This window comes from Talaromyces rugulosus, chromosome III, assembly GCF_013368755.1.
Source record: "Talaromyces rugulosus chromosome III, complete sequence".
NCBI lineage: Eukaryota > Fungi > Ascomycota > Eurotiomycetes > Eurotiales > Trichocomaceae > Talaromyces > Talaromyces rugulosus.
The window spans coordinates 4,689,422-4,701,925 of NC_049563.1; the positions used below are offsets into that span (position 1 = coordinate 4,689,422).

General features: G+C 46.5%; 4 protein-coding genes across 4 annotated transcripts; 1 reads left to right on the forward strand and 3 right to left on the reverse strand.

The window, feature by feature from the left end:
• Positions 1-7: 7 nt before the first annotated feature.
• TRUGW13939_06396 (uncharacterized protein) lies at positions 8-5,567 on the reverse strand (the record flags this gene model as incomplete). Its single annotated transcript, XM_035489549.1, has 8 exons — positions 8-508; positions 1,136-2,812; positions 2,866-3,302; positions 3,505-3,619; positions 3,706-3,875; positions 4,025-4,172; positions 4,975-5,074; positions 5,131-5,567. The coding sequence occupies 8 exons, from the start codon at positions 5,565-5,567 to the stop codon at positions 113-115; spliced, it is 3,480 nt and encodes a 1,159-aa protein (XP_035345442.1). The 3' UTR covers positions 8-112.
• A 670-nt stretch (positions 5,568-6,237) lies between these two features.
• Positions 6,238-6,771, reverse strand: TRUGW13939_06397 (uncharacterized protein; the record flags this gene model as incomplete). Its single annotated transcript, XM_035489550.1, has 1 exon — positions 6,238-6,771. The coding sequence occupies one exon, from the start codon at positions 6,769-6,771 to the stop codon at positions 6,238-6,240; it is 534 nt and encodes a 177-aa protein (XP_035345443.1).
• A 742-nt stretch (positions 6,772-7,513) lies between these two features.
• On the forward strand, positions 7,514-10,697 carry TRUGW13939_06398 (uncharacterized protein; the record flags this gene model as incomplete). Its single annotated transcript, XM_035489551.1, has 6 exons — positions 7,514-7,787; positions 7,863-8,305; positions 8,362-8,479; positions 8,575-8,924; positions 8,983-9,273; positions 9,330-10,697. The coding sequence occupies 6 exons, from the start codon at positions 7,514-7,516 to the stop codon at positions 10,695-10,697; spliced, it is 2,844 nt and encodes a 947-aa protein (XP_035345444.1).
• A 279-nt stretch (positions 10,698-10,976) lies between these two features.
• TRUGW13939_06399 (uncharacterized protein) lies at positions 10,977-11,785 on the reverse strand (the record flags this gene model as incomplete). Its single annotated transcript, XM_035489552.1, has 2 exons — positions 10,977-11,318; positions 11,384-11,785. The coding sequence occupies 2 exons, from the start codon at positions 11,783-11,785 to the stop codon at positions 10,977-10,979; spliced, it is 744 nt and encodes a 247-aa protein (XP_035345445.1).
• Between the last annotated feature and the right edge of the window lie 719 nt (positions 11,786-12,504).

Below are 12,504 nucleotides of genomic sequence, written 5' to 3' on the forward strand. Positions count from 1 at the left end.
AATAAAGTCATGGGTATTCTTCATTCATGCATGCAATGGGGATTCACACAACCCCAACGCTATATACAACTTAATAAAACAACAACGAAAGAGAGAAAGAGAGAAAACAATTTCATTTCTTCCCTTTTCCTCCCTTCTTCTTTTTGCCCCCTCCACCGGCCCCAGCACCAACACCCGGAGCATCCGTCATCTCAACATCCCCTGAGGCTGCTGCAGGTACAGCTGCAGGTACGGACTCATCCCCCAAACCCGCCGCCGCGGCCGATGAAGGTTCAATCTTCGTGCCCGCGGCCAACTTTCCCAACCCTGAAATCAACCGCCCCACCTCGGCAGCCTTGTTTGTGCGATATTTGAGGCATATACCTGTCACGGGATTGAATGTTTTGAGTGTGAGTGTGGCTATCGGCGTATTTGTAGATGTCGAGGGATCTTGGGTTGTGGTTTGTTTGGAGGTTGACGATGATGAGGAAGAAGAAGAGGGATAGGTGTATTTTGTGGTTATTCTCGTCTGATCGTTTTTGGGTTGAGTATATTAGTAAAGCACGTTTAAATTTTAGTTGTAGAGGAAATAAAATGATGGGCGTACATCGTCTGGGTATGCCTCTAGTAAGAGCGAGGATTGCTCGAGGAACGCATTTGGCGTTGACAGAAAAGGCATTTTTTCTCTCTCTCTCTGTTCCTCCTCTGTCACCGAGTCGCTGGTGGCAAGCAATTACCGATTCACAGACAGATGGGAAAAAACAATCAAAAGTATCGGGAATATTCCGTCCGAGTATATCTGATAAAGGTGCAGCTGTCGAGAAAAGTGAACGTGCGGGGAAGTCAACATTGAAATTGGTCGTCGAGTTTGAGGTCGGTGAGCCGATCTTTTTGAGTTTGGGGGGAGGCTTGGCATTGTTGTCCGTCGAGCAGTCAACTATAAAACTAACAAGCAGTTGACGTTAACCATAGGTTGTTTTCATTCTCATTTTTAATAATAATAAAATTATAGAAATTCAATAAGCTCGTTTCGTATATAATGCTATAGTACAATCATCATGCATACATGCCAATGTCATCTTCATATTCACCTTTTGTTGATATCACCAACAAAATCCAAAATCACATAAATCCAAAATCCAAAAAAACATCAAACCGACAAATTACACTTTACACACACCAGCTTCTGCTTCCCTCTCGTTTTGGTCGCACGGAAATTTGTTCCTCGACAGCGCGGACACCGCAGAACTTCGTCGTCTTCCCCACTGTCGTCGTGACTTGGGCTAGACGAGCTCAGATCGCTGCTTAGAGCACTCGGTACGCTTGAGATTCGGCGAGTTGGGTCATTTATTGTGTTTGGGTTTAATCGTTGCTGCTGTTGATGCTGCTGGGTGGCCGATCTGGCGATTTCGACGCTTTTGGTCCAGAATGCGTTGCTCTGGCCGTTTTCTGCGAATTGGGGGATGTTGTTCAGATTGTTGGATTTTGCCCCAGGACGAGGTGTTTTATCGTTGGCTGTCGTTTCCGACACGTTATCGACAGAGTCTGTGCGAGGACTGGCATATCCAGACCGCGTCTTCTTGGTCGCCACACTCCCACCCGGACTGGCAACCCGATTTTGGCTTTGTGATTTCCGCGGAGAGTGACTGCGAATGGTACCTGCAGGCGAATTGAGGCTAGCAAGCTCCGTGCCCGTGACAGAGCTCCTCCAAGCCAATATCCTCTCCGACGGCGACTTGGATTCACGCCCGATCGACGACGCGATACTATGTCGCGCTGAATTGGATCGTCCCAAAATCTTCTTGGAAAACGTCGATCCGGCATCCCAGTCGCTCGGCCGCTTCTTGTACGCGCAATCCTGGCGGAACACTTTGATTCGACCAGAGTAGTCGGCGGCTAGTATGATATTCCCGTCTGGGTGTGTAGAGCGCGCGAGATACGAAGGAGAACCCTGTGTTTGTTTTGGGTTGTCTGGTTTGCGCTCGAATTCTACCGATTGTTTCGGTTTCGTGGTGCCCTTTAGCTCACCGTACGCGGATGACCGGTTGGAGTCGGGTTGGCTGACAAGCGTGATGGGAGGTGGGTTGCACAGGTCGTATAATGGATCGCCTGAAAGGCCCAGCAGCTGCTTTGTGGTAATTGGTGCCATGATCGCACTGGTGACAATCGATGTGCGCGTTTCTAGTTCTTCCACGGCGCGCTTGTCCGGTTCTCTATCCACGGAGCCCGTGGACCAGATATATGTGCGCCTGTCTTCGCTGCCGCAGATGATGAATTTGCCGTCATCACTGAAAGAGGCGCGAATCTGGCTAGTCGAGTTCTCGTTGCCCCGGTATTTCGCCTCTAAATTCCGGTCCCTGAAATTGTAGAGTCGGATCCGAGAATCATTGCTAGTGATCAACAACTTCACCTCACCATTGGGGTCGTTAGGAGGGTGGAATATGGTGTCAATGCCGGTAATCTTGCTGCCCTTGGCATTCTTCCCTCTAGCTGAGCGAACGTGTACCTGGGCATTCGCCTTTAAACCATCCGTTTCGTAGAGAATGCAGAGACCATTGAGGCATCCGGCGATTGAGTATTTGCCATCCGGAGTAAAGGCAACGGCAGTAATCATGTCGCGCACAGTGGCCCAGAATGCCACGCTCTTGTCTGGAATACTCCACAACCGGAGCTTCGAATCCAGCGAGCCAGCAAGAAAGAACCGGTCGTCGCGCGGATGGAACTGGATCGACGTCACAAAGTCGCTGTGTTTGAAGCAGCACAGGCACTCGGACCGACTAATATGCCACAGGCGAACTGTGCGATCCATTGACGAGGACAAAAGGAAGTTGTTCTGGCGGCAGTTAGAATGGTCTCGTGTATTGGTATTAGTATATGGCAACATACCTTGCTCCAACTCAGGTCCAACACGCTTCCAGTATGGCCAGTATATTCGCGAATAGGTTTTGCTTTGAAAACCGGGGCTGTCAGACGCCATCCGCCGTCTCCCTTGGCCCCCTCCTCTTCTTCCTGCTCATGCGCCTCGCGGTCCTGAGCATTGGTGATGACCGCCCAGACACGAACGATTTTATCCTGGCCAGCGGTTGCTAGGTACTTGCCATCCTTGGAGAATACCATTGCCCAGATGGCCTTGTTGCTAGTCTTGGCCTCATCTTTGCCCGGATCAGCACCCTCATCGTTGCCGGAAAGCTCCTGCGCTAGAAAAACTTTATCGAATGTCTTTTGCTTCTTAGAATGCGCCTTGACTTTGATGTATTTTGGGGGCGGCGGAAATCGCGGGATGAAGCCTATAGGATGCGCAAAGAGGTCGTCCATACCACTTGCTTCGTCCACAACGGGTTCCGAAACATTGTCGGCCGTATCGCTGGTTTGGCCTTTTTTGGTGCCAATAAAGCGACTAAGAAAGGAAACGCGATTTCTATGAACCTGTTAGCTAGTTTTCGATTCCGCGAATCGGAATGGCTAGGTGTATTTTTTAGTACTTTTTCTCCTTGCTTGCTTTCACGCCTCCGGTGGATTCGGTACGATTGACAGTTTGTTCCGCCGGGCCAGCCTTGGTTCCGTCTCCGGCAGAGTCCTGGCCATGTGATCGCAGCTTTAGTGGGATCGATCTCTCGGTCTGGGTGCGTTTGAGGATGTGCTGTGGTATTGTATTATCGCATTAGCAATCAATGAGGCTCCAAGCGAACAACACGACGCGCAGGTGTATGGGCTGAGGGGTATCACCTGTGAGAGGGGGTCTATCGGGCTGTCAGACGAGGCATTGTTCAGATCGTCAGGTGATGTTTGCGACTGGGCAGACGCGGTGTCGATATGCGCGGTCAACGTCAGGCTCTGGCGCGCGTTGCTGTCGCCGTCTTCCTGATCGACCTGAAGGGGAGCGGGGCTTGCGATTCCTATGCGTCAAACAGACGTGTCACATCGGTCAGCCGAGCGTGTTTTTTGGCCATCTCTCTCCTTTGTCTGGAACTATTGCTGCAGCCCGGAAGGAGCCGGCTGCGCAAGTCGAGATTGCAATTCCTTCGGAGAGTGCTGTACGACTTACCATTTGAGGAACTCGATTGCGCCTGGGCCGACGACAGCCTTGTTGAGTCCGTATTCTTGCTGGCGGCGCCGTCGTGCCTATCAGCGTCTTCGGTCATGGTCAAGACCTCGGCCATGGGGATGCGAATCGCACGTGGTAAAACATAGCCCTTGGGTTATAAGCAAGGGGGGTCGACGCGAGGACTGGTGTGCGATATCAAGGAGTCGGGAGCGCAGGATAATAAGGAGGATAAAAATGACACGGCAATCGTAGAATAAGTGATGGAAAAGAGGCGGTTTGCACAATCGCCATGTGGTCGCTAGTGACATCAACAGCCGCTTTGCTTAGCTTAGCTCGGCTTAGATGATTAGATGAGCTCAGCTGCTTTCAAATAACAATATTGGCTGCGGAATTCTCCGGCGGGGTGGGGCTTGCTGATAAGTGAATGGCGATAACAGCTGATGGGTGTCTCTGGCAGGCTGGGGTAGCACAGAAATTGGGCGACAGAATGGCGGTTTCTAGAAGTCAATGATGTCGCTGTAACGGTGGTTGCGGTGGTGTTTCCGGCGGTCAACTGTTTGCGGCATGATCTGGCGAGGAGGTGCACGTGCGCTGGATCTACATGTATACAATTGATGTATAACATCGGTTTTGATATATATACAACATTGGACTGAAAAAAAAAAATAATTCATTTAAGCACTGCTTCTTTTTTGGAAGAGAAATAAAAGAAACAAACATTGGAAAATTATACATATCAATTAATGTCAGTTGGTATCTAAATATATCAATTGATACTTATCCATCAGTATACATAAATCGAGCTGCGATCAACGTTTGAATATTAATTTAATTGTCATAAGATATTTGAAACCACTAATTTTGCAGCTTCTTCGCGCGATCTTTAGCTATATCACACATTGCCTAAGAAAATTAGATTCCACTTGCACATCCGGGCTCAACAAGCATACCTGGATGTTATCCTGCACCTCCAGCTCGATATCGGCTCGACTAATGCGACGACGCATATCGACCATGATCACATCCCGGCCTCGCCCATTGACAAAAGTCCTGCAAATCCACTTCATTAGCATGCTTGACCATGACAAGGAACAGACAGCCCATACACATATCTCAGTCCCGGGTACGTTTCCTCGTACTCCTTGTTGAGACTCGCAAGTTGAGCGGCCAGATCGGCCGCTGACGGACCATCAGCAGTAGTGTTATTGCTGCTATTGAGATTTGCCTGTTCCTTCCGACTAAGTTCGCTCAAATTGGCCTGAGCAGCTGGCGACGGAGCTCCTAGGCGAGGATGCGACCCAAGAATGCCATACAGCGTTTGCTTTTCTGCGGAGGCCGTTGACTTTGCTGCGAGTGCTGAAAACCGGCTCTGGATGGCATCAATGAGCTGATAGTATGTGGAAAAAGTATGCGCGGACAGAATGGGCTGCACGAGAGCGTGGAGCTCGGTGGATGGCTCGAAGAGTGTGTCGAGTGCTTGGAGTTGGTCACTGGCTGGTAGCGACGGTAGTGACAAAATTGGAGGAAGAGTGGGAGAGGACATTGTCAAAAAAAAATTAATAATAATTCTTGCGTCCTCCGTTTTGTCGTCTTTTGGGTTTTTAATGAGCTGAGTGCTCTTCGTGAATTGGTGTATGATCTTTATAGTGGGCCGGATCGCGGGTATCGGCAGTCTCCGACGTCGTCGTCTATTTACGCTAATTATATACCTTTGAGTGTCTGGACTACATGTACTGAATAGGACACATACAATACAAGGGAGATCCGGACTGGATTATTAACTCTAATATAGTTAGATCGTATAACTCACCAGCACTCTGTATATTATTTTAATTTGCCATATAAAATAAAGGGTCATGCTATAGTGGGTCTAAGAGTTAGCCGTTTCTGTGTCTTACATGTTCCTCTTCATTGACAAATATTGCTACTGAGATTCTCGAAAACTAGTATCGTTAATTCGAGAACTGTCCAGTACTAAGCTGCGAAGCAAACCTTTTCTGGTACTGTAACCACCACACTAGAAAGTCTTTACTGACTGTATCTTGACTAGCCTCAGGTAGACCCTTGACATTGAGGTAGGATGAATCAAACAGACAGAAATGTCAAATCTGTCCATACTGTGTGTAACAAACAAGTATCAGTTGATATAATGACGAGACGCTAGGAGGAGATAGAATAAACAACTAAAGTATAGATATGTCTCCTCAGCAAGCCTAAATTGGATTGTCAACACGAATAAACTTCCATACAGTTCCTCTTTCACGCGCGCCAGCAAGCACCAACTGCCCATTGCTATCTATCACCATTGGTTCTAGCCAAAATCGGAACCAATCCGTACGCTTCACAAGAAGTGTATAACCCCCATCCGGATCGTGCTCCACGCGAAACTGCTCCCAGTCAGCATGATTTGTCGCCTGTGCAACAAACTGTCCTTGGCGGTTATGCCCTATTAAGGTGCCAGAGCCCATGTTCCTAAAGCCATACCACCCATCGTGGTGCCTAATGCAGCGCCAGTGGATTCTGCCATCGTCTTCGGTGTATTGAGATAATAAATTCAACACGCCTTCCTCGACTGCAAGGACAAGTCCTGCCTCAGAGTCTCGGATTATGTATGTTCTTCCTTCGGAAGGGGGCTCTCCAAGGTTCGTCAATCCCGGGCGTTCATAATCTTCTAATCCCCTTGGATCATCGAAAACGGTACTACTTGTTGGGGTATTGCGCCCATCATCTGTGGTAACGGAGGACATCGTTTCGCTGTGTCTCATGACTGATAGGTTTTTAGCTTTTACTAATTTTGACTTGAAATTGTTAGTGGGCAGTAAGGCAGCATGCCATATACTTTAAAAAAAATATCTCTACCTTGTATCTCCAAAGCCTTGATTCCTAAGTGAATGTAAGCAGATAAACCACAGCTGCTGTTCTAAGAGTCGTCCCGGTGAAAGATGCTCAACACAGGATATAAGCATATATCGATTAACAAAGGTGAATGATTCAGCTAGGTGAATTGACAAACTTGCTAGTTCAAATACAGACAAGCGCTCCTATCTAGGACCAGTAAGCTCCCGAAGCCAATCAATCATCTTTAATCCTAGTGAGATTCCAAAAACTTAAAAGAATGAAGCAGTCTGTTGTCGTGAAAAGCTCTACAGATTGAGGAAGCAAATGAAGTAGAGAAAAGAAGAGAATTTTGGATCGTATACCTCAACAGCACTCTGCATGTTATTTTAATTTCCCATATAAATCTTGAAGTGGGTCCAAAAGTTAGCCGCTTCTGCCTCTTATTGGCTTCTGGAAGCTACAGTGCCTCTCCGACCCATAAATTTATAGCCGCCTAGACACTTTATTGGCCGGCTTCATGCAGCTACTGTTTCTCTATCACAGTGGCAGGATCAGCATCAACATAAGATCATGTATAAATACTAGCCGAAATCCCTATTAGTTTAAAAAACATGTTCTACATTATCAAGCAGTAGCTAGCTACCTTCGAAAATGTCAGACCACGAAGATCTTTATCTGAATGAGTTCTTCTCTACTTTTCCTCTTCCCGATAGTCCTTCGTTGCTACCTTTCCTTTCCGAAGATCTTGAGTCTCAGCCTCTGGAGCACCCAAATAGCTATGTGCCTAGTGGTACATTCGACTACTCTGTGCCTTTTGCAGAAGCAGACGGCGGTGTATTCATGTCGGAGACCCAAACTCTTGCACCGGCTCTACACGATCCCGCCAGCCTTGTTGATGACGGTACCCTTGTAGACTTTTCAGCTTGTGAGAACCCATCAACATCAACATATGAACTTGCATTTTTCTTTTCTCTTTTTTTTGCTAACTGAGTTTGTGCAGGGATTAACGAAACCCCTTCGGATTTTCTAGATCCAAGTCTTCTGGGCATAGACTGCTATGACCTTTTCCCTGAACCAAGAAACGACATGTCGTTCGCCGATTCGTCCATCTACTATCGAGAAGCTGGTCCGTTAAACGTTACCGACCTTGAACAGCCCGAAAGTGCGCCTCACAGCATACCGCCACCTGGACTAGAAGATCTTGAGCTTATGGAAACCCAAAATTCCATACCCTTCGAGTCGGAATTGGCTATCCCCACAGCAAGTACACAGTCAAACAACACTACCACATTGCAAAAGAGGCCATTGCTGGGCCCTACTCGCGAGTGGGAGCTGCCTCGCAAAAAGAAACGTGGAACAGCCGCTGGCATGACCCAGGCAAAGCAAGGCAGCCGTACTAAGAAGGGAAATGTGTGCATAACATGCCGCAAGAGAAAACAAAAGGTATGTGGCCCCGCGATAACCTATTATCTACTCAGAAAATAACTTTATATTTATAGTGCAATGGCGAAGTTCCGTGCAATTATTGCCTGGAGAATTTGGGATCACAGCTGCTAAAAGAGCCTTGTACAAGGCTTAATTTCCTTGATATAGTGGAGGAAAAATCTTGCTTTGAGTGTAAGTACTACTTTATACTCATAAACCAACCAGCTGGGTTGACAAAGGAGTGTAATCTGTTGGGCAATTCGGGGGAGGCTGACGAAAGGTTCTAGTCTCCATTTCTTACCAGGACCTCGTTATTGAAAAACATGATAGCGCGAGTTTCCTGGAACTATTCACCACGATTAATGGTACTTTAAGAGATAGGCTTGCCCAAGAGATGGGTTTAAGCTTTCCATCTAAAAACTTGGGTCTCATCAGCTGGAAGCTTGCTCTCTCCCAGTTTCAGGCATTTCTTGGATTTGTGAAGGATGAGAAGCGTAATGGTATCAACTACATCAGCTCACTACCGACACCTGCATCCATCATAAAAAAAACACCAGTTATCTTTAAGGAAAGATTTAAGGAAATGATGCCCCAACATAGTCTGAACCATAAGAATTTGGATCAATTGGCCTTATTGGTATGTCAACCGGGATTTTTTATTACTGTATTATTGAACCTTTACTAATTACTACCAGACCCACAGACTTCTTGCCTGTGGTTCGCATTGTACTTCCTGTAAAACAAACGGTCTGACCGGCATTCAGCTCAATATGAGTCACGAAAAGGTAGCTCAAGCTGCAGCCCAGCTTATTGGTTGGCTTGCCGTACGAGACCACGAAATAGAAATATTTTCTTATTTGCAAAAGCCAGCGAATAAGTTAAATACACTTTCAACTTCGGATCTTTATGATTTTATTGCTTTACTCGTTACAGTGGTTTGGATATATTCGGTTACTTCGGATAGCCTAGGCGTGATCTTACCCCCAGTATGACAGACACTAAGGCTCAGCATAATTTGCGGATATCAAACTAACATGAGTAGAAACAAAAGTCTCTTGACCAAGAAACAATCAAACAACTCACAAACCATCGTCAACGCCTGCTTCTGGCCTTACTTTTTCATGCAGACATTGCAATTTCAAAACTTCCGTCTTGGTCGAGATCGGTCAGCTGGAAGGAGCTAGAAAAAAGAATTCGGTTCATAAAGCATAAATTTCGACACATATTCATTAATTTTGACCCTTTTTGGTCACTGCATCAAGTCAAAAATGAACGGATATCCACCCTTTTAAGCCGAATTTCCCCTCCATTTGAAAACCCAAAACAGCTTGATCCCGAAGATTTTGATGGACAGTGCTGCCTGGACTGTGGATGTCATCGAAATGGCGCTTTTGACAAAGAATTCGAGAAATTTGACCTACTTTATATGGATGGACTATTGTCAAAGACAATGCCCGGAGGTTTCTATGAAGTACAGGTTTCTATGGTGTTTACCGTTGCATCTGTCGACTGGCAGCTCGCAGTTGCGCGTATTTCGTCTCGTTCATTTGGTGCCATAACTCTTAACGACCTTCTTTTCGAATGGTTTACCAAGTTATTGGAAATCCGCTCAAATTTGACTGAGAATTGTTATAGCATGAAGAAAATATATGATAGCGGGTTGTTCACGGAAGTAGCTATTGAAGGCTTTGAGAGTCACACCAAGAACATTACGTCTGCAGGAAATACAACGACGCCTCATTATCGGAAGGAATTTAGGCGAAAACTATTAGACCTACGAGAGGGCCTACGTTGGCTGACGCTCAAGAATCTTACTGGTGGAGAGGAAATTTATCTTCTTAGTACCCAATTGCGCGCTCGCGAGAATGGGCGGAAAATCGGACTGCTTGACATTCCATATACCTTGAAACATGGAAATGACGAAGAATTTGATGGGCTAATGAAGCTACTCCAGCCATCCCAATCCTGGATTAGAAAAACCCTCCTGCAGCTTCGAGGAATGGTTGGGTGGATAAAAGAGCTATCCGGTGTCTGCAGATCAGACAGAGACCCGCACAGTTTATCACAGCTAATCCAGCAAACTGTCAATCGTACTTTTGAAGGAATTGACTTGAGAAAGAACCCTTCCGGACGCGATCCTAGCCTTGAAATCGAATCATTCTTTGGGGCCAGCCCAGATGCAGTCGCCGAAATTCTACGAGGTATAATCAAAAAAGGAGGGAACTTGAATTTCAACCAAGTTGAGGACGACACTGAAGACGACAGTGAAGACAACAGTGAAGACGATAGTGAAGACGATAGCGAAGAAGAAGAAGGCATCCACGAGGAGACATCTTTATTGATGAAGAGTATAAGATCGTTGCTAATCGATTTGCCTAACGCTCAGGAGTGCGGAAATTGTCCCGAATAAGGATTACTTCTTGGAACTGTGCAGTCATTTCAATTAAACGGGCAATCCTATGACCAAGAGCAGAATTTGTTGTTTCTCTTTTTCCTGTATTTTCGGGTACTATCATGAATGTTTGAAGTAGTTATATCAATGAACGGTTTCTTGAAACAATTGAATACTGGTAGAAGAGACTCTTTTCAATGTTATTGACACGTAGCTTACATATGTAGCTGGCTATATAGGGTTTCGATATGTACTTCTTGTCCAAAAAATTGCATGTCGTCAAGGCACCACTTGACCCTAAGCCGAAGATAACTCGACCTGCTTCTTCACATACGCGGCCACCTGCTCCGGAGACACCAACCACGGCGAATGCCCCGTATTGATCTTCTCCGTCTCAATAACGGCGCCCTTTGAGCGCGCCTTTTCCACCATTAACTCCTGCACAAACAAGGGAATCGCCCGATCATCCTCGCAAAGCAGATATGAACTTGGATACCGCAGATACGCCGCAGTCGTGGCGGGGGAGTTTTTGGTCGCCCATGCGTGCGGACGCAGCGTCTCGGCCCATTTCTCACCGCCAGGGACATCGTGAAAGAAAAGTGTATATGGGTCACGGGCTGATACTGTACCATTGGCCTCCTGAAATATTTTTTTTAGCACTTCATCTCTTACGAACAGCGTTTCTTTATCTGCAAGTTGCTTACATCCCGAATATACCAATCCGGTGGCACACCGCCAAAAGCCCCAATCAGACTCTCACCAACATCTGGAATAAAAGCAGAAATAAAGACTAGCCGGACAACACCGCCCTTCTGGCCACTTAGTCTGCCCTCCTTTTTACTCAACCCGTCCAATGCGCTGTTGACAGGCAGACCGGACCAGCTGTGCGAGACCACGACGATATCATGGCCCGCGTCGCACTCGCGCTCTACGAGGTCGCGGATAGCTGCAATGTCCGGTTTCAGGTCTTGCACTGTCGTTGCTTGCTGGATGGAGGGGAAGGCCACCGTGTGGGTTTTATATTCGGGTAAAAGCTCGATCAGAGGGTCGAAGGCGATGGATGGGTACCAGGCGCCAGGGCAGAAGATCAAAGTCGGCTTGGACATGGTGAAAAGGTATGATAGTCGTTGGAATTGAATAAAATAATCGTGATTAACTACAAGTACAAGCGTAGAGAAACATCTACTTGTTTGGTAATCAGCTGGACCCACCAGCGCTATCATGTACCCGAAGCTCAACTCGCAAGATACGGAGTTTGGAGATATTTTGTATTGGCTGAATCTATCAAGGCAGTTTCATATTTCAAATACATATTTAAATGACCTGGCTATAATAGTTGGTTTTATACTTTGTATACGTACTTCGTGGTGGAACGGACCACTTCCGGGCGACTCCGATATAGACATCTTGATTTTGTGCAAACACGGAGTATCCTAATATTATCATCAATTGATATTATTACATGCAGAATGCAATACTTATTTACGACTGCCAACATTGAAAGGATCCCCAAACTTGCCCAACTAACTGGTGCAAGGCCGCCTAGTTGGATGCCTTAATTTTATTCGTATTTTTGCCATGTACGGTGTACAGTCCGTCGCCGAGGCCGTCCCCGATTAAGTTGACGTTAGCTCAGAAAGCTGTCCAACCTGAAACAAAGATCGGCATCTCATATTGGCCTGTTCCTGGGTTAATTAATTAAATTTTTTCTCAGATTGCAGCCATGGTTAGTTCCCGGGTCAGCGCGAACCATGGGTACTAAGGGATGTAATTTGAAATTTCCCGTAGTCGATATAGATACGTAGTAGATAGATAACGGAGAAAA